General features: G+C 34.9%; 1 protein-coding gene across 1 annotated transcript; it reads right to left on the minus strand.

The window, feature by feature from the left end:
- Positions 1–766: 766 nt before the first annotated feature.
- Rxylt1 (ribitol xylosyltransferase 1) lies at positions 767–21,923 on the minus strand. The gene is made up of 6 exons (XM_026392963.2): positions 21,626–21,923; positions 20,657–20,809; positions 18,284–18,386; positions 6,794–7,108; positions 4,272–4,442; positions 767–1,184 (listed from the first exon to the last, which is right to left on the minus strand). Exons 1-6 carry the CDS (start codon positions 21,792–21,794, stop codon positions 767–769), a joined length of 1,329 nt encoding a protein of 442 aa, XP_026248748.2. The 5' UTR covers positions 21,795–21,923.
- Between the last annotated feature and the right edge of the window lie 1,239 nt (positions 21,924–23,162).

Genomic DNA, 23,162 nt, shown 5'->3' on the forward strand with positions numbered 1-23,162 from the left:
ACCATTTCACACTGAAAGCCACCATAACTCAGAATGAAGAGGGCACTTCAGATTCAGTCATATATATAAGTCAGGATGATTGCTGGGCACTTCAGGTTCAATGTCATATATGTGAGTCAGGATATGTTCAGTTGTAGCTTATCAGTTCCCAGCTGGAAGGTGTAGAGGCAAGATCTTAATCCTGGTTTTGTCAAACTCCAAATTGCAGTCTTTTGACTACAAGAAAATGCTTCCCTAGAGTGTGGTTATTCTATTTTCTTGTCAAGTTTTTAAATCGACAGATAAAATTGTATGTACTTATCACTTAGGGTTTGAAGGAAATACATATTGTGGAGTGACTTTAGCTAACCAGCATAAGCACTACCTCACAGTTACCACTTCTGTGGTGAACACTTAACAGCTACTCTCTTGGCATTTAAAGCCTTTTGATATATTATTAACCACAGCCATCATGTTGTTCACTAGTTTTTGAACTTATTCTACTAGTTGAAATTTTATATCCTTTTACTACCATCTCCCCCAGTGACTGGTAACTACTATGAGCTATGCTGAAATACTCAATTGTAGAAATGAATCTTAGTAACTTCACTTTCATTTATAGCTTTTACACAGGAGTGGCCCAATAAGTGGTGTACTTGGTCAGTGTAAATACAGTGTAAATCTAGAATTTATGACAGTATTTAAAGAACATTTATCAATATGTACACATACTCAGCAATGGAAATGATTTAAAAAATCATGTCTTAGTTCAAAAGATAATTAATAATTAATGTTTATTATTCATTAAAAATGAATTTTCTAAAACATCAGTAAATTTCATTTTTAGCTCTGTTTTGAAGTGTTGATACCACTGAAGTAATTCTTTTCTTCTCTGAATCTTTTCTTGTAAAACTATAGTTTTCTCTTTTTCTAAAATGGCAGGAAGTTCCTTCCAGTTTTTAATAAAGATGAAGGGAGCACCCCTGGACTTGAGTAACTGTAGAGGGGCATTGTGGTGGACAGACGAATTGCCACAGTTGCCCCCTGTCATCACGTCTTCCACCACAGGGATGGAGCCATAGGAGCAGGCCTCATATATTCTATAACACTCTGTGTTGACTCCTACTGGGCACAAAGTGAGGTCACTGTGAAGCAAAGCATCTTGGTAATTCTTAAGACTTACATTTGTTTCTTGAGGCTGCCACCTGGAAAACCAGAAAAATAATTGTAGGTTTCATTTTACTAAGCAAATCTTTTATGAAAGAAAATACTTTGTCTTTTTTAATATCAGTTATCAGAAATGGTGAACACATTATAAGGAGAGACAAAAGATATCTAAAATCTTGGCCCAAATAGATTTCTTAAAAATTTGAACATTTTATTTAATTTTTAAATTTTTAGTTGTAGATGAACACAATACCCTTGTTTTATTTATTTATTTTTTTGTGGTGCTGAGGATAAGAGCCAGTTCCTCATACATGTAAGCCAAGCATTCCACCACTGAGCTATAACACCATATCCAAAATTTGAACATTTTATAGATGCACATTAAAAATAATCTATTGGTCACTGAAAAATTCCTGAATGAGTAATATTAATTTAATCTTTATTTTCCGAGTGCCAAGTCCTTTCTTCTCTCCCTTCTCATTGCATTCTAGTTCTAGTGGTGAACATGGACAGTAAGAAAGTCAGATCAGGTAAGGTCCTAAGAAACTCAGTGAGACCCTGTCTCTAAATAAAATAAAAAAGGAGCTTGAAATGTGGCTCACTGGTTAAGCAACACTGGGTTAAATCCCAGTACCAAAAAAAAAAAAAAAAAAAAAAAATCAAAATCAGTAGGTTTTCTAGAATGTGTTAAATGTTGTGTGGAAAAATAAGAGAGAAGCTGTAAGAGGATAGGGTAGCAGTCTGCAATAAGTGACCAGGGAATATTTCACTGTAGTGGCATCTGAGCAGAGTTCGAGGTAAAGGAGCAGGCCATGCAGATCTTGGGAGAGCAGAGTAGAGAACAAGCCAGAACGAAGGCCTGCGACAGAGTGTGTCTGGTGTATTCCAGGAACAGCAGGGAGGCCAGGATAGTTGAAGCAGAGGAACTGAAGAATGAAATAGGAGATAAGGTCTGAATGGCTTTATCTAAGGGGTGTCTTACATGTAGGGTTTGATTAGAGGATGACATGACCTGATGATGTAGGTTTCATAAGCATCAGTCTGGTTGTGGGGTTCAGAATGGATTGTAGGGGGTAAGGGTAGAAACTGGGTGATCAGTTAGGAATCTAGACTTTCTCTCCTGTTTTTATTTTCTCAGTGACATAAAAATAAGATAATAAAGTAAAAGAGATGGGGAGGGGGCATTACAGTTCAGGAGAGAGCAAGGATGAAACAGTCTTCTAGGAGAATGGCAGAATGCATGGGCAAGGAAGAGGATGCTGGGCACTTCAGGTTCAAAGTCGTATATGTAAGTCAGGATATGTTCAGTTGAATGGATGCAGGTATGGAGTAGGCTGAGAGCTGGATTTAATTACAGTTGGGAATTGCCAGTTTAAGAAACTTGGGGAGTTGAAGGGATATGCAATCCTGACTATAAAATTTATGTCGGGTATACAATAAAGTGAATAGATGGAGTGAAGGATAACAACAGGGTAGTAGGAACAAAGGACTGTCAATTCTAGCTGAATTATTGGAGTCAGAATATTACAGGAAATGAGGTAAAAATGGTAGAATATGGTACAGAGATGTTAGAATTTGAGGTCATCTTGAGGGAATGTGATATGTGTAATGACAATGTCTAAAAAAATGAGCATGAAAGGAAATGGTTAAGGTAATCTGGGGGCCCAGAGCAAGGAGGAAAAGGCGTAAAGGAACTGCAAGATGGAGATGATGGAAAAACCATCTAGCTAGATTTGGAAATCATCACACTAGTGTCAGACAAGGTCTAAGAGTGTGCTAGAAGCAAAACTCTTCAAGGGATTAGGGGGATGAATCCAAGGGCCAGTATATGATTTCAGAGAGTAAAGTAATTGCAATTTTGTCTGTGGGCATGAAATTTAAAGTTGGGAGTATTATGGAGGGAAAGAAGAGAATGGTCTGGAAGTAGCAATGATAAGCAAAGATACCTACTCAACCTTGGGCTCAATGGATTGAGAGGAATTATAAGAATAATTCTCTTTCTCCAGAAAGCCTTTGTTATTTTACACTGTTCTCATCCACTCCTCTGCAGACACATTGGCCCTTGTGAAAAGTGCATTCCTGCCTTCTGACCTCTGCATTTGCTCTTTTTTTCTGCCTGAATACTCTTTTCTCAAATATATACAAGGCTCACCTCCCTTCACCTTCTGCAGGTCTGTGTTTAATGCCTATCTTGCTTGTGTGAAAATACCAAGTGATCCAGGACCCCAAGTTCTCTCTATGCCCCTCTTCTGCCTAATTACTTTTCATGATATTTCTCATTTTCTGTTCTTATCTCTTCCAAAAATCACATAAGTGCCAGGAAAGCATGGACTTGGATTGTTTTGTTCACTATTATATTTATCACAAAACAGTTCCTGGAATACAGCAGTTACCTTCACAGTAGATTAGGAAGAATTCTAGAAGAGAGTATCTTCTATAATTAAAAAAATAAATTCCTAGATCTAGAAAGACATTTTTAAGGTACTAGTAGTTCCCTAATGAATGTGCTTTATATTAAAAACTCCATTCATTTATTTAAAAACAGCATAAATGATTCCAAAGTTACTTCCTTTACTCCATGAACAACTGTTTTCTATGTAAAAGATGGAAGAAAATTAACCTTAGTAGGTTTATTCACTCACTATTTATCCTAGGTCTACCTTGTTCAAGGCCCTATGTTAGAGTAGAGGATTCAAAGAAGAATATATAATCCCTGTCCTCGGGATGGTGTCAGGTTCTTGATTGTGTGAAAAATATGGTAGGCAAGTCTTGGCAAACCAAATTGGTCTGTTGAATATCTTACGGAGTTAAGACCTTACTGACATTTACAGTCTCTTGTGTGCCATATTAGAATAACAATTATTATTGAGGAAACCCTAACGTGACATTTGCAAATGATAGATACAAGCGTTTTTCTTCAAGATGGACTATAGCTATAGGACAGTCTCCCTATTTTTAATGTATACAACCTAATCTCTTCACAGTTTTAATTATCAATGTATTTTCTTGGTAAAGATTGGTATAAATAGAGATAATAATGCTTCAATGGAAACCTTCTGTGTTTGTACATAAAGTTACACTCAGACTGAAGAACAGAATGGATGAATCAAGTAAACAGAACTTACTGTTGTCTTGCTGAAATCCAACAAAGCTTATCATTTCCATCTTGTTTCAAAATGTTCATTAGTGCCTGTCTAGATGAATTTTCATAAACAGTTCCTAAGAAATTACATAAATATGGCCTCTCATCATGCAGCATTGACCAACTTGCTTCTACCACAGGAAAATTCCTGTATCTATAAAAATAAGTACATATGAGTTAATTTATGACATATGATTGGCAATATCCCTACATTCCATCTTCTTAGGTAGGACTATACATAGAAAAGAGACTTAAAATAGTATTTCTAAATCTAAAGTTGTTAACTTTCTATACTTGCTTCAGAAAAGTCCCTGAATCAAGTGACTTGAAAAAATTTAACATTGATATCTCTTAGAAAAATGTCATTGAGATATTGTGCCTAAAATTCTTTTTTATTTTTACTTCTATTATTCACTTATAGTTGTTAGGCTTGTTGAAATTAAGAAATTCAAAGCATAATGACTCATCTACATTCATTATATTCATGATTTAATTAATGTTTTAGCCAGGTGATGGGAAGATCACAGAATACTCTTGGTAGGGAGAGAGTGATCAAAGGGTGTGAAGTTTCAGTTAGGAGGAATAAGGTTTAGTGGTGTACTGAACGGAATGGTGATTATAATAAATAATGCATTGTATATTTTAACATTGCTAAAATAATAGATTTTCAATGTTTCACCATAAAAATTATGTGAGTTGATGGATTAGTTATTTAGCCTAATTTAATTGTTCCACCTTGTAAACACATATCCAAACACCACACTGTATTCCATACACACACACACACAGAAAAAAGGAAATATTATAGAACATATGTTGCTATAGCAAAGAATTCTGAAAAATTAATTCCAATGGTTTTTCAAGTAGATTAAAACAAACAAAAACATCTTTTATTCCACATAAGGAAGGCTTACTGCAAGTGAGTCATTCTTAGGGGCATTTGGGGATAACAAGGATCAAACTAGGCCTAAATATAACCTTCACATGAGAGCAAAGCTTTAATAATTTGTTACAGTTAGTCTATAATGAGGTTTCCCAACTTCAGCACTATGGATGTTTTTGGGTCAGGTAACTTTTGTTGTGGAAGCTGTCCTATACATTGTGGGATGTTCGGCAGTACCCCTGGGCTCTACCTGTTAGATGCCAGTTTTTGCAACCTCCACCCTCCAGTTGCAGCAACCAAAATATTTCCAGACCTTGCCAAATGTCTCCTGGGACAGAGTGAGGTGGGTAACTGTCCCCCGGTTGAGAATTACTGATCTGTAAGACATATGATTGTTGGCCTAGTCCAACAATACTAGCATTATCATAAGTATCCATCTTATACTATGTGAATAGGTTATGCAATGCTACTGTGAAAAAGTAAAAATTTTCAAAGCATTTTACGAATATGGGCTCTTCTCAAGGGATAGATTTTTTTCAGAGGCTCTTAAATCTGGCTATATTTAACAAAAACCTTTCTGACTAGCCCCACCCAAACTTACTGAGTCAGAATATTGTAAAAGTAGGCCTGGGAATATGTCTTGTTTAGCATGCTTTCCTGCTAACATTTGTGCAGCTAGCTAAACAATGGTCAAAGGCTACATCTGGCAACCAGTGACTGAATAATGAATATTTGATTAAAAAATCATATCAAATAATTTGTCCACTTAACTAATATTTATTGAATGCCTACCACATACAGGCACCATTTTAGGCTCTAATCTAAAATTAGAAGTGAACAAAAGAGATAACAATCCTTGTCCTCAAGTTTATGAACTAGTGGCAATTTACCATTTTTGGATGTGTGTGTAATACCGGGAACAGAACCCAGGGGAGATCTACCACTGAACTACATCTCCAGTCCGTTTAATTTTTTAAGTTGAAACTGGTTCTTGTTAATTTTCCCAGGCTGGCCTCGAACTTGTCTTGTGATCCTTCTGTCTCGGCCTCTTAAGTAGCTGGGATTACAGGTGTGCAGTATTGCACCAGAGTACAATTTACCCTAAAGCTACTGTAGTCTTAATTAAAACTTTCTGTTAACAGAGAGATAAAAAAATGTTTTGCATTTTATAGCTGGAGAAAGATTATATATTAAGAACATTAGCCACATTTAATTAATCTTTCCTTTTATAGAAGGGATTTGTGCAAATTCAATCAGTCCCAAACCCAAGGGTATGGTGTACTCTTAATATAATTATTTAGCCTTAAAAGTAATTTTGTTTACTTTATCATTATTCATTTTTGCTAAACATCTCTTTAGGGTACTCCTAATAAAGCCTGAATATCCATCCTTCATCTCAGAATTCTGAAACAAAATAAAACAAGCTTATCTGTTCTCATAAAAGAATATAATACTCTGAAAACATCACTGTTGTCACCAAAGAATGAGACCACACCCTAATTTTGCCTTTAGGAAAGCTTATCCTTGGCCTCAATGATCCAAGAAAAATTAAATATGTCATCATTTTAAACAATTTATTGTAACTTAGAGTCTAGAAAAGAGTAATCGTGTTTTATACTTACGTTGCTACTCCTAAAGGCCATTGAAAAATATCCACGTCATTAATCCAAGGGCTGTCATATGTTATGAAAAGCAGCTCCACGAAGCCTCCATTTTTTTTGAGAAACTTGAGTATCCAGTCATTATCACAAAGTTCATTTCCAAGCAAAACCACAGCAAGATGCTGAAGTTTTTGAGTTTTCATTAAAGTCTGTGCAAAAAATAACCACTGGGTGGCATGAGAGATCTTTGCTTTTTCTCTTCCATTTAAAACAAGCACCACGTTACCGGTATCAATGGGGAAGTACCCTGGGACTACAGATGGACCAGTGAGGAAGCTGATGAAAACAACAAATGAAAAACAAGAGACAGACAAAAACAGGATAAAGGTATTTGGTACCAGAAGTTTCAAATCAGTTTATATATAATCTATAATGAACTTTAATTCATATTCTCTCTAGAAATGAAATTTCTATAATAAGTTCTTTCAAACATGTTTAGATGATGGAACATGATTGAAGATCAATAGGAAGTTTTGGCTGGAGACAGATCAACTTGCATATGATGATCAGAAGTGTGGGATCTTTAATTTTTATTTCTTTTGTCACATTTAAACATTCCATGAAGATTAGGCCTCAATATATAAAGGAAAACAAACCTTTTTTCCTAAAATGATAATTTTATGTAAATTTGAAAGCACACATAGGAAAAAGATTTATACTTTATATATCTAGTATCAGAATAAATGTAAAAATTTGAATAGGAGGATACATATCAAACTCATATTAACAATTGCCTCTGAGGGGAAAGGAAAATGAAAGGTACTGGGAAACAGGACAAAGAAAGCCTCCTTGGGGTCAATGCTACAAACCTAATGCACAGGTCAGAGATTCTCAGCATCTTTAGGGTTTCATTAACTGTTTTAGTGATTCCCAAACCAAAAGAAATGCCTAACAGTTCCATTTAAAAAAGTAATTAGTTCCTTCCCTCCAACTAGCATTTACTGTTATTTGTATTCTTGATGACTGTAATTCTAACTTCAGTCAGATGAAATATCAGTAGTTTTTTTTTTGGTACCAGGGATTTAAGCCAGGGATGCGCAACCACTGAGCCATACCCCCCAGCCCTTTTAAAATATTTTATTTATAGAATGGGTCTGTTAGGGCCTTGCTAAATTGAACTCACAATTATCCTACCTAACCTCCCAAGACACTGGGATTATAGATGTGTGACACTACGCCCAGCTCCCTGTAGTTTTGATTTGGATTTCCTTAATTGCTAAATATTTTGAACATTTTCTCATATAATTATTGGCCTTTTGTATTTCTTCTTTTGAGAAGTGTCTGTTTAGTTAATTTGCCCACTTATTGATTGGGTTATTTGTTTTTTAGGTATTAAGATTCTTTAAATTCTTTATATATTCTGGATATTAATCCCCAGTCAGAGAATAGCTGGCAAAGATTTTCTCTCATTCTGTAAGTTCTCTCTTCACATTCTTAATTGTCTCCTTTGCTTATTCATTGTTGGTAGGACTGCAAATTAGTAAAACCATTTGGAAAGCAGTATGGCAATTCCTCAAAAGACCTGGAATGCAATAATCGTATGACCCAGCTATTCCACTCCTTGGTATTTAGAAATAAAATAAAGCATAGAATAGTTATACATGCATACCAGTGTTTATAGCAGTGGCAATTCACAATAGCCAAGTTATGGAACCAGCCTAGGTACCCATCAGACAAATGGATAAAAAAGAATGTAGTATTATACACAATGGCAATTTACTCAGCCATAAAGAAGAATGAAATTATGTCATTTGCTGGTAAATGTAAGGAACTAGAGACCATCATGCTAAGTGAAGCCACTTTAGTGAAGGAAATCTATTAAGTTATGCTATGTCCACATATAAATGTGCCACAAAGAGTCCCCCATATGTAATGATAATTCATAATAATAATAATAACAATAGAAGGGAGATCAGTAGAGTAGAGCAAGTGGATAAAGGGAGGGAAAGGGAAGGTATTGGGGAATGAGATTGATCAAATTATGTTATGTATATGTTCTAACATGGCATAGTGAATCCTATGATTATGCATAATTATAATGCCCCAAGAAAATATAAATTTAAAAAAGATTGTGGGGAAAAATGTGACTGGGGGGCTGGGGTTGTGGCTCAGTGGTAGAGCGCTTGCCTAACACATGTGATATGCTGGGTTCGATCCTCAGCACCACATAAAAATAAATAAATAAAATAAAGATTAAAAAAAAAAGTGAGTAGGTCAAGAGACTTAGTGTAATCTCCCTAACAGCTTAGAAGACATTTAAAAAATCACACCTATGTACTGGAAGAAAAACTAATAACCCTATTTCATTCTTAACTAATCACAAATACTTAATAATGGGATGTGTGCACCTGAGTCATCCTGGAATCAGAGTGGATACTGCCACTTTTACTTCTTGTTCTACCCTGATTTTTATATAGTACTTTCATTTAATTGTAGCAACCATGGAAAACTCAGCTTTACAAAGGTAAAACATCATTAAAATAAATATAGGGTAATCTAGTGTTTCTACTGTGATACCACCTTCAGTTAGCAGTTGGCATGGTGTTTGACACATGTCAAACGTAGCCATGTTTCCTTGTCTCAGTACACTGTCTGGGAAACAGTGATAGAGGTTACAAAATTTTAAGGGAAAAGAAAAACAATTGCATAAGATTCAGGTAGTTGGGTGGGTATATGTGTTTTGTTGGGAGGTTAGTCAGTCAAACTGCAGTGGGTTGAGAAGTTGGGATTGGAGAATATGAGTGTAGACAACTATTTTGAAAATCTGCATGAGAAGGCAAGAAACAAACAGTGAAAAGTTAGGGATAAAGGACAGCAAGAAAGTAACTGACCAAGCAAGGTCCTGGAAGAGGCACATGGTATGTAGAAGTGAGGTGAACTAGAAAAGACCAACTCATTGTCTGAGAACCCAGGAAAGAGTAAGGATGGGTGAGGGATGAAGTAGACAGCAGGTGAATGTTACAACGGCTAATAAAGGGAGATAATAATAGATGCCTCAATTTTTGTGATGAAGCTGGAGGCAGGATTGTCCGCTTAGAATGAGGTCAGGTAGGCGTTAAGGAGTGGGCTAGCAGAGTGGACAAACTTTCAGCCTCCCATCTGGTCTGCCTGCACCCAGCTGTCTTCTTCAAATAATTTTTCCACATGGCTGTTAGAGAAGCATAAACATCTGCAAAAACATGATCTTCACTATTCTGCTCAAATAGCTTCAATTGTTTTTCACTGCCAGCAATAATGTCCGAGAGCCTTAAGATGGTGTATATATAAGGTTTAACATGATCTGGTGATTGCCCAATTCTCCCAGTTTCAGCCATGCTACCTAATCTTTACGCTCTAAGGGAAATCAGATAGCTTGCAGTTCCATGCACAAGCCAAGCTGCTTCTCAGTTTTGGGTCTTTAATGTCACCGCTGCTAGGGATATTATCTCTCCTCTCTCTGCTTTGCTAACTCCTACACATTTTAAGACTCAGCAGTTATCACCTCCTTTAGGAATTCTTTCTCCAAAGGCCCCACAACCCAATGCTATTATATTAGGTTAGTTGTCATCTGTGTTTCCTAATTAACCGTTATGATGGAGTATGCATATTGTTATTATTATGCTTTCTATACTGCATGACAATAATTCGGTTTTCTTAACTACTAGTGTGTGAAGTCCTCAAGGTTAGGGAAAAGCATTTTATTCATTTTGAAATTCTCAGAACTACTAAGAATTAACTTTAGTAGGCCCTCAGTATATGTTGAATACATAAGTAGCAATTTTCTGTGAGAGAGTTATATGCTCTATCATTTAAGTTCTCCTACTGCTTAAAATATGAACCAAGGAATGTAAATTCAATTTAATAGCAACTTTCTTGATATACATTTATTTTATAAAGTGAAGGTATTTATTTGTGATGAATGCTATATTTTAATTTACTAAGTTATTAGTTAAGGATCAATCAAAGTTCCATTAACTGAAGAGTAAACATATTTAAAGAATTGATATAGAGAATTTTAAAATAGTGATTTGCTTGTCTATGATATGCTAGGATATTTTTAACAATCAGAATTATAGTTTTCAACATTTTTCTTCTGTTGCTTGTCTCAGTTGAAAAATTTCCTTCAAATAAATACTTACAGTGTTAAAAAAAAACCCAGAGAAGGGGCTGGAATTGTGGCTCAGTGGTGGAGTGCTTGCCTAGCATATGCGAGGCACTGGGTTAGATCCTCAGCACCACATAAAAATGAATAAAATAAAGGTATTGTGTCCATCTACGACTAAAAAAAAGCCCAGAGAAATCAATTAAATATTGAATTTTAAAGCTGACTCTGAAAACAATATATTTTTGGAATTCCCATAATCACTTCCACTCTTTTCCAAATTCAGCAAGTACTAATAAATGAATATCATATATACCACTATTATGTTAAGGGAACTATAATGACAAAGTACCTAGTGGTCTCAAAAGTGCCTTAATAAGTGATAAATGCACAATGCAAAGTCACATGACTGTCAGTCATTGGATTCTATATTATTATTTTTTTGCTTAATATATAAGAAACTTCAGTTTTATAAAACAGGTATATCTAACTTTTTTTTTAAGTACTATGTATAGAAGTCAAGGGTATGCTACCATTGAACTATACCCATACCCCTATTATTTATTTTTTATTTTGAATCAAGGTCTCACTTGTTAAATTGCTAGTGTTGTCCTTAAACTTGTGATCCTCCTGCCTCAGTCTCCCAAGTTCCTGGGATTTCAGTACAGGCTACCAGGCCTGGCTGGTATATCTAATTTATGAATGGTTCTTACACTGAGTAGCTGCTGTGATTCACCCCTTAATCTGAAGGCGCAGAGTAGCTCTAATTCCACACTTTCCCATTTTCGTATTATGATGAAACACCCAACTCTCATGATAGCTCATAAGAATGGGAGATTGGGCCAGAAGAATGTGATTTTGGAGGATAAGTCATCTTTCCCCAAAAAGAGGGTTGTCACAATCATGTTCATAATCTACTAATCTTAAAGATTAATATACCATAATATAATATTTTTTCATAAACTGTACATTGTAGACTTCTAATTTACAAATGAACTTTTAGCACTTAAATTTTTGTAATTTTGATGTTACTTGTAATACATTTCTATTAATTTAATCTTCTAATAACAATATCATAGCTTTAACTCACAGTATATTATAATACTAATATATTTATTTCATTTTTTTCAGAGAACTTATATTTTAACAACCTAAAATGTCAGTTTTTTTCACATGTAACTTTCTATTTTGATTTATTTTCATATTATTTATCTAAGGTGGAGAAATCTCTACAAATTGTTCAAACATAAACTTATTTGTTCATATAGATTTGTTCACCCTAGATAAATAATGCAGTCATAGAAATGGAAAACAACATGTGAGAATTTGTTTGATTTTTAAGATGATGAACAGGCACATACGAATTGTTCAATCATAAACTTATTTGTTCGTATGTGCCTGCTCATCCTTTTAAAAATAAAACAAATTCTCACATGTTATTTTTCATTTCTATGACTGCATTTATGTCAGTGAGTCTGAATTTTAAACTCTATTTGTTTTCAGAGTCAGCCTCGATAAATAACAGGTTAAACCATTCTAAGAATAGAAAAAGAATTAAAAAGGGTATCTTTATGTTAGCACTGTTTAGGAGTGAAACAGTTATGTTGATTTCACTTAATCCCCCCACCCCCCGTTTTTTGCCATGCTGGGGACTGAATCCAGGAACTTATGCATGCTAGGCATGCATTCTATCTCCCAATTTTAGCCTCTTAATTCTGTACATATTTAAGCCCTTGTCCATCAACTCTCTATATTAAAACACCCCGAGTTCTGCTTATATAAGCATTGAAGATATAAAGCAGTGTTTACAAATGTATCAATACATTACTTTTTTTTTTGCCTTCTAAATTTCCATTAGTGTGTTTTTTTTCCTTAAAGAATTACAACATTAAAGTCTTCTGGGATAGCACTTTTTTTACTTTTTAATTTTTATCTAGTGAGTCTGGAAATTTCTATGAGGTTTTCTTAGTTGGATTTTATATATTTATTTGCACCTAGTTAACAATTTAACTCTTTTTCCCCCAAAATAATCCATCATATTCAAATTAGGTACTCTATTTTTATTTTTTGCTTTTTGAATTCAAAACATTGAAAACTACTGCTTCCAAATACTAAAATCTGTGGGTCAAAGTATAATGAAATATAGAAAGATTTACATGGTCTCAAGGTATTTCTTTAGTAAGATAATTAATAATCACAGAGGAAAAAATAGTTAATTTTACAATGAGGAAACTGGCAGTACTTTTGCCAAGTGATCAAAGTCAACATAATGAGCAATGGGGAAAAAAAGAAGGGTTGAAGACAGTGCAATGTTACTTCTGAAGTATTATAAATAAAACCCCATAATCTCCATCTAATCATGGGGAAACATAAGACAAAACCAAACCAAAGGACATTCTATAAAATAAATGTGCAATACTCCTCCTAATTCACAAGGTCATAAAATACTGAAGACTATTGCTGGGCATGGTGGTGCATGCATATTTATAATCCCAATGACTTGGGAGGCTGAGATAGGAGAATTGCAAGTTTGATGCCAGCCTTCCCAACTCAGAAACACCCTGTCTCAAAATTAAAAAATAAAAAGGGCTGGGGCATGTCTCAGTGATTAAGTGCCCCTAGGCTCAATCCCAGGTACCAAAATAATAAATAATAATTGAGCCTTTAATCCACAAGCATTTAACTAATAATAGTTAATATAGTGAGACTATTTCCTATGGCATAATTTTTTAAAAATCTGTTTATATTTTTTGACTTTTCTCTTTTGGAATAATTTCAGATTTACAAAAATGTTGCAAAAAAGTCCCACAAAAATTTTATTTATACCTTTCATCCAGATTCCTCAAATGTTAACATCTTATATAACCATAATATAATTATTTATCTGAGAAAATTAACATTGATATTAAACTATTATCTAATTCACAATACTCAGATTTCAATAGCTGTGACACTCCTGTCCCCTTTCTGACCCCAGCTTCAGATCTAGGATCACATAGTGTGCTTTGTTTCCAATCTTCCAAGACAGTTCCTCAGTCTGTCTTTTTTTTTTTTTTTTTTTGGTACTGGGGATTTTGGTATTTGCTAAATTGTTTTGGGTCTCGATAAATTGCTGAGGCTGGCTTTGAACTCGTGATCCTCCTGCCATGTCCTCTGGGATTACAGGTATGCTCCACTGTGCCCAGCAATTATTTCATATTTTGAGTGATATAGCACATAAATTCCTCTCCTTAAGGAAAAGCGTTAAAATATCCCAATTTTTGTATTTTGATACTTTTCAAGTACACTTTTCAACTTCTATCTTTGCAGTGTTCTATCTTACATATACTTGTATACCAAAATGCATTTTTTTTTTAAATTGAAACTGTCCAGGTAGGATTTCAACAAATCCTGCTTCCATGGTTTGCTGACAAATTACATATTTATTTATTTCAGTATTAGGGGAAGCTACAAAAAACATCAGTGGGAATAAGATACTAAGAACTTACCATTTGTTGCTCTAAGAAGTGCATAATCAATTTATAAATAAGTCTACTACCACCTTTAGCTACTACCTGTTTGTAAAGTTTGTAAAGAAAAAACATTCCTAACCATTTCTGTAAACTAAGGAGGACGAAAAGGGAAATAGGACACTAGAAGGTACTTAATTATTTTGTTAAGAATAAATTATTGCATTGCCATGTTTCCAGTTATTTAATATTTTAATTTTGAAGAATTATGCATTGATTGCCAGTATATATACATTTTCTAAAGCCAGCTAGCAATTATATTTTGGCCGTAATATGACTGACAATTTATTAAGAAACTATGAATAAGAACTGTGGAAAACCAACTTGTCTTCTCTATAATGAAAAGAAGAAATGGGATCTGAATGTTCTAAAATTGTTAAGTACCGATATAAAGTGATAATTGGAGTCAGGGCTATAGCTCTTGCTCTAAATACTATCTCATGCTATGATATTCAGAATTCATGCATAGTTGGATTTACCTGATGCCACAGAATCTTATTAGAACTAAGGCAAAAAATTATTACCTATAGAAAGGATATGAGAAAGACCTTTGTCTCATAGGGAGTGCCTTTGTCTTAAGTAATATGTATTCCTTGGAGCAAGGAGTTGATACTTAATTTAAGAGTGTCATCTGATGACTGATTCAAAGACTGCTATTTCTGCTATTCAAACAGTCTTTGGGTATTATAAGAAGTTATTTACTTGCATTTCTAATTTTTATCTATCCAAGCAAAACTCTTTTTTTTTTTTTAGGTACAGATGATTAACCTACAAAAATTACTGTTTCATTCAGATTATTTGATTCATTATAAGACAAGATGTGTTTTGAAAAGAAAATAATATACCACCATCCTATGTCAATCAATTTGCCTTCTCAGAGACAGCTAAATTCTTATTTCTTTTGGTTTTAAAAATCTGTTTTCCATCTTGTTTCTATCTATATCTGCTAATATTTAGGTAGTGTACTTGCAGCTAAGTGCAATTTTAGTCTCCTAAGAATACAAAACCTCCTAAATGTATCATTAGGAGATTAATTTGTATTATATAGTATGACATTCGATTTAGGGAAAAAAGGTGGCTTTTCTCTTAAAATTTGCTTTATCATAATTTTATAGTAAAGCACACTTTTATCACAGCACTTCATTTTTTAAAATAATTATGAATAAATAATAAAATAGCAAGAAGACTTCTATAGTGATTACTACATGTTATATACTATTCCAAGCACTGTACATCTATTATTGCATTTAATATTTAAAACAATCCTGTGAAACAGGAACTTTTTTGACTTATTATAATCTGGAGAAAACCCAGGAACAGAAAGGTTAAGAAAGCTATGTGAGATCAGACAACTAAGTATTAGAATTGGAAATGGAACTGCAATAGTCTGGCTTCAGAGGCTGTACTCTCAACTCAGTTACCTTGCTACACTGCCCAAAGGTTTCAATGGCTTCATTGGGCTAACCAGCTGTTCAGTTTGACCTGCATATGTTCAGATGCTGAGCACAGACTACGTATGCTGTTTACTGACTCATATGGTGAGTAAGGAGTCATATTTCTTATCTTCAGAAACACATTAATTTGGGAAGAACTACCATAATTAAGCCCAGTGCTTTTGATTCCATGTTTAATCAAAAAACTCTCAAGGTATCACTTATAGCCTGTCTGGATGGAAAGAAACATGCCACTGAAGCCATACAAGCAGTTGCCTAATAGTTCCCTTCCATTTTGAGTTACTTACTTGGTTTCTGGATTGTATTCTTTGGATCTGTGAGTTGTAAGAATCAGTATTTCTGAGCCTCATGAACTTGAGAACACTGATAATAACTTTATACTAATGCCTGAGAACAGTAAGGAGGCTAAAATTAAATGATATAAACTCTCTATAAATGTAAAGGTTTATTTAAACAAAACATATATTTTTCAACTTTATTTTGTTTATTTATTTTTTAATGTGGTGCTGAGGATCGAATCCAGAGTCTCACACGTTAGGCAAGCGCTCTACCACTGAGCCACAACCCCAGCCCTAAACAAAACTAAATATTTACACTTATTTAAAACAAGTATCCTGCTATTCGAAACTCTTTCAATATCTTCAAGGTAAATCATTACTTTTGATTCATTTTTGGTCAAGTAAGGATGGTGAATGTGTTCAGGCATTCAAGTTAGTACTCACATAACCTCTTTAATTCAAAACTTGTAATTCCATAAAGCTTCATTAATTTTGGATAAATTACATATGCTACTTTTCATAAGCCTAAAACTTAAACCATTTGCTTTATAAAAATTGGTATAATGGTGAACTTCTTGAATATACATTCTCTTAAATCCAAAGAGAAAATAACATTGTTCTTTGATCAGATCATAAAATCTGCATAAAAATTTGAAAAGGGAAGGGTAAATTAGGTTTTCTTTTGGGAATTAATGCTGTTTGCTTAAGTCCTTTGCTACCATTGTTGTAATACAACAATGTAATATTATTCATTTAAGCTTAAAGATGCTAATTCTTTAAGAATTTTTTGAAAATTCTATATATTATGGCTAGAACTATTAGACAAATATCCATAACACATGCTTCCTTTCCTTTCCTTTCTTTCACTATTTTTCTTTTTCTTTTTTTGTGCTTCTAGGGCTCAAACTCAGGTCCTCATACATGCTAGGCAAGCGTTCTACCACCGAGCATTCTACCACTGAGCCCACATGATTATTTTTCAAACACCAAATTATTAAATTTATACACATAAAAAACATTTACTTTCCAACATCCAAATCCTAGTATTATAAGTTGAGAACTATGCTTAAGATTTGGAATGATTAAAGCAACAGAAGCCTGAAGATGAAAGAAAAAATAATCCTCATCAATGATGATTTTTAAAAATTGGTTTACTTTTCAAGTATGATTACTTTGAGAAGATAGAATGAAACTGCTTTTCAAGTATGTATAAAGTAAATAAAGAATAAGAATGGCAGTAAAAGTTCACATGAAATTAAGCTTAACTTAGCTTTTCCCTTCCTAATTTCAGTGGGAAAGAAATGAAATCTTAACAGAAATTAGAAACTATGGTTCATATTTTTCACTCTAATAATACAACTGTTACATGAAATAGTATTTTAAAATACTTTTTTTTCTTATTTCATTAAGAAAGCAAAAATCTAATAAAAAAAGAATTTTCATGATAAATTATAATTTATTATACTTTTTCTAAATAAATGATCTTAATTCTACTCAAAATATTCAGAAAATATGCAGTTAGAGAATATTATAAAATATAAATTATAAAAAGGACTTTATAAAAATACAATTTAAAAAAGTTTTAAAAATTCACTGGTTGTACTGAATCTAAAAAGGAGATTTCTGAATATCAGTAATCTATACCACTAAATATGATGGTATACATACGATGGTAATGTATTAAAAATGCAATGTTTTAATTAATAAAAATCTCAAAAGTAATAGCAAAAGCTTTAATATCACCTGAATATTATAAAAAGTAAACATGACTATTATATGAAGAAAAAATGAAAATAATTTGAGGTTTGTATATTACTCTTCCAAGTATGGAATGTTAAATGTTCATCATCAGACAAATGTCACAAAATATAGAGCATGAACTTTTCCACATAATCTAATAAAATAGATATATAATTCCAAAAAAGGGGAGTATTTTTTAACATTTCATTTGTCAGTTTCATATTTCATATTTCAGTGTCCAAGTCAGCTTTAATAATGAATATTTATAAGATTTCTCTATTCTCCACAAGCTGAAATGAAAATGTTTTATAAAATTATATTTTCCTTTTAATATTTATATAAACTATTGTATAGCAGCACAACAAAAGTTAAGGTCGCACAACTAATACCTGTAATGTGTGTTTCCCACAATTGACTTTCCTTCTCTCCACTGAGCAGTCACATCAGTGGGATCAAGTAAGCCTTCAAAAATATGCTCCCAAAGATACAAACCTGACAAGTAAAAATAAATAAATAAATAAACATAAAACATTAACTCTCTTGTATACTCTAGTGTGTAAGAAAAGTTTATGTTCTGTTCCTTTGTATCTTTGACTATGAAACTAGAATCTTCCCCTTTTGGTTGGTTGGCAGGCAGTTCTACCACCAAGCAAATGCCCACAATTATCTATGTGGCAACTAATGTATGACAGAGACAACTCAAGCTGTGAGTGTAAAATGTGGCTAACTGTGGGTCATATGAAAGACAACAACCTCCCTTCCTCTAGATTTGAGAAACTCTTAGTATCACTGGATCCCAATTACTCATCATATTTTGAAATGTAAAAGTAACCACTATATGATTAGAACTGCTTTTTATGTTATAATAAACTGGAGGAATTAAACTATTTTGTTCCAGACACAACCAGAGGAGCTCATAGAAATATATATACAATTAAATAAGTCAAGAGGATTTTACCTCCTCTTCACTTGAACACACTTCCCTGACTGCATGATGCTTCTTGCAGACAAATACCACTTCATCTTTTGTCCTTAGGGTAGTCCCTGAAGTTTTATCATGATTTCATCTAAATGAAAGCTTTAAAAGGAGAATAGCATCACACAATAAGGTAATGTGGAGACCTCACAACAACTTTGGGAACCTTGTTTTAATTATGCTGAAAGATGTTTTTTTTTTTTTTTTTTTTTTTTCATTTTCATTACACTCTGTCTCACTAAAGAACACCCAAACAACCAAAGCCTATAAGTGTTGGCAAGGATATGAGGAAAAAGGTTCACTCATACATTGCTAGTGGGACTGCAAATTGGTATCACCACTATGGAAAGGAGTATGGAGATTCCCCAGAAAACTTAGAATGGAACCACCATTTGACTCAGTTATCCCACTCCTTGGTATATATACCCCAAAGACTTTAATTCAGCAAAATCAGCATACTACATGAAGTAGCCACATCAATGCTTATAGCAGCTCAACTCAGGTCAGAGTCATGTGGAGCTAAAAGTCAAGGGATGTGGGTAGTGTCTAGAAACTGTGAAAGGGAGGGAAACAGATTTTCATCCAGAACCTCCAAAAGTATCACAGCTTCACACAGTAAAAATCTGTTAAGAGATAAAGTTAATTAAACTGTAACAGGGATGTGGAGATTTAATGGAAGAAATCAATACTAGAATGTTTTTTTAATTGTTAGATATTGATTGATTTATAGGCCTTTATCTGTGTGTCTAAAATTTAGAGGTCAGTAGTGACCTTCGAGGATGTATACTTGTATGTAGGCATAAAGAACTTATGAAACACAATGAAATAGGCATTGTTCACTTTCCTCTTGTTTGGTACTTTCTACTTTCTAAATCCATATCCTTTATCATAATAAATCCAATTCATGTTCAAAGGCCAAATAAAGCCCCTTCTTTTCATTAAATCCTTTCTAACTCTTATAGCCATCACTGAGGGCTTTGTTTTCTAATTGAGCATAACATGTATCCTGGGGCACTAGACTCTTAAGATACACAGAGCAAAAATACTTCCATGAGCAATCAAGTTTAATCAGTTACATACTATATCCTGTTGTTGGACATTTACAATGAAGAGTGTCATATTGAAAGCTCTGAAAATCTTGAAATGAAGAACCTAATTTAACTTTGTTCTGTTCAGTGTTTTCCAAACTTGTTTGGCTATTAGGGCATAGGACACATCTGAGATTTTATATATATATTGTGTGTGTATGAATATATAAAATGTACATGTATATACTTGTATATTAAGTGTCCAATAAATAAAATACACAGACTCATGAGAATTCAGGCTGACATTACATTTCAATATAATGGTGCTATATAATCTGCTCTTTGCGTCTACAAATGAAGGTGTGTTCTGCTAAGGACCAATGATGAAAGTGCATGTGTGTGTATTTGTGCATGTTTATACAGATGTTATCTAACTGCAAGGAGAATAAAATATTGACAAAATGAAAGAAATATATGCTCCCTTAAAGAACAATGATGAAATATATTAAAGTGAATTTAATATCAGTAATGTGCATTTATAATGCTTTTATTTTGGTACTGAGATTGAACCTAGGTCCACTTTACATCCCCAGTCTTTTTTAAAAATTTAAGACAGGGTCTTGCTAAGATGCTGAAGCTGGCCTTGATCTTGTGATCCTCCTGCCTCAGGCTACTGAGTTGCTGGGATTACAGGTGTGTGCCACCACAACTGGATTTATAATGCTTTTTATACGTCTTTGCTCTATATGTTGACTTACCAATGGCAGCTTTGCCCCAGATTTGTATACTGTGGTCTGTTTTTCCCTTCGGTTTATTTAATATTTGAAGACTAGTTTTAACTCTGCGTTGTTGCTCATTTTTTTCATCTTCTTCCCAAGGATTCCATTCTTCACTTCCCAAAGTAGACTGTTCTGTTTTAAAAAGAGTAATAGTGTTTACAGTAAGGTATAACCAAAATTGTAGATAATTCAAATTTTATAAATTAGATATTAGAGTTTTAATTTCATTCTAAATTCAATTTTTCAGAGAGATGATGCAACTGAAATTGAACTGGTTAAACACATTTTAAAAAAAAGTAATCAGCAACTTAATGAACCATTGATCTGAAAGATTTTAGAAATAAAATGCTAATGTGAGACAAGCATATCCTCCAAAACAAAACCTTTAAAAACAATGGAATACTATGTATCAACTTACATGTTTAACTTTCCCAATTCTTTAATATAAGGATTGTACATACGTAACTATATGAATAATTCAGGATGCAGTGTTCACCTGTTTAGGACACTATGGTGCAAAATTCTGAATAAAAGGAGAGATACTGCTGAGTTGGATCCTAATACAATTAACAGTACAGGACAGGGGACAGAATTTGTAGGTAAGTGCAGTGACCGTCCAAAGTCACTGCATGATTAGAGAAGACTCCTTCAATAAGGACATTGATGTCTTAGACCCAGTGGCCCTCTTGCAGCATTCCCGCAAATCCTGGCAGTCGAGTTCGTCTTGGATATTATTTAATATGTTTTTAAAGGGAGTCCGCGCCTTTCAGCCTCGTGGTGGGGAGTATGGCCCGCCAGCGATCTTCGGACCAGGATAGGGAGGCGGCAGGAGGAAAAGCGCATGCTGGGCCCCGGAAGGAATCCCGGACCTGCGGGCAGGGAGCTCCGCAGCCTCGCAGCCCTGCTACCTGGCGCGCGGCGGGAGACCGGGCTCTGCCTCAGTCCTACCTCGGCCGCGCCTCTCCCGCGCTGGAGCCGCCCCCTTCCTGAAGCCCCGAGAGGTCGCAGTCTGCACCCGGCTGCGGTGCCCGAAGAAGACGAGGTAGGCGGCGTAGAGCGAGAAGAGGCAGTACAGGGCGATGAGAAACGAGCAGAACCGCTTCCGCGTCAGCCTCATCCCACTCAGTCTTCGGGTCGGGCCGCCGCGGCCACAGAGCCGCGTGAGGAGAGAAGCCAAAACGCCTAGCCGCGGCCCTGGCAGCGCCAGGAGCAGGCCCAGGCCTGGCGGGCGGGAGTCACCCGAATAATCCCCAGCGGCGGCTCCTCAGCCCCGCCCAGGCCCCGCCTCCTGGGCAGTCACGAAACAGGCCCCGCCCTAGGCCCCGCCCACGACGCTGGTCCCGCCCACCTCCTGGTCTTGTCCTCCTCAGGGCTGTGGAGAATCTGCTTGTCTTAGAATCTAGAATCGTGGATTGAAGGGAGCGCTCCTCAAGGCGCTGCTTGGGTAAGTGGGGCCGGGTTTGAGCAACTTCAGTGTTGCACTCACTTCATCTTTCAGCCTTGGCCATTTGTACGTAAAGACTTCGGAAAACAGCAGCACCTGCCAGGGTCCGTGAAGGCCACATGTCATTTTTTGTTCAACACAAAATTCCTAGCACCTAGGGACAGTTATGTTGGTAGATGAGTAAATATAAATATCTTTTAAAAATAAGTAAATGATGATGGTTGCACAGTATCCTGAATGTAATGAATGGCACTCAGTTGTATGTTTGGAAATGGTTCAAATGGCAAACTTTGTTTATGTACACCCTACCAAATTAAAACATTTTAAACTTTATTACTATGAAACGAGCTGAATGCACTACAGGGATGCAAATAGAAGCTGTAAAATGGAATATTGTCAATAAACTTTCTAAGACAAACCTTGAAAGTTGGGCTACAATTTCTTTTCAGTTGCGTCTGGTATTCTAGTTTAAATGTCTAGCAGAATTGGCAGACAGAAAACTTGTAGGTCAGAACTATAGAGTTATGCACTAACTGGTTCAGCTTTCTACTGTGATGCTTAGTCCTGTTAACATTTCTGAACAGGTTTCTATCTCCTCCTTTAGCAAAAACTTACCTTTCTTGACTATTATGCTCTTGAGTCAGGTTCTTTGACTTCCATGTGACAACTAGATAATTGATAGAGAATTCTATGGAGGGAAATTTAGGTCTAAATTTATACCAGCATCACCACAGGTGATGTTACAGGTGAGGTGAGGTGACAGGCCAAAAGTGCTTACTTCGTTCAGGACTTAACTGGGACTAGAATCCTTGGTCTACTCTCATTTCTGTATTCTTGCCATTGAGTAGTAATGTCTGACTTCATCTAGCTTTATTGAATTTAATCATGTCTTTTTTTTTTTTTTTTTTAACTGAGGATTGAACCCAGGGCACTTAACCACTGAGCCACATCCCCAGCCCTTTTTATGTTTTATTTGAGACAGGGTGTTGCTAAGTTGCTTAGGGCCTTGCTAAGTTGCTGAGGCTGTCTTTGAACTTACAA

The sequence above is a fragment of the Urocitellus parryii genome, chromosome 5, assembly GCF_045843805.1.
Source record: "Urocitellus parryii isolate mUroPar1 chromosome 5, mUroPar1.hap1, whole genome shotgun sequence".
Classification (NCBI taxonomy): Eukaryota; Metazoa; Chordata; class Mammalia; order Rodentia; family Sciuridae; genus Urocitellus; species Urocitellus parryii.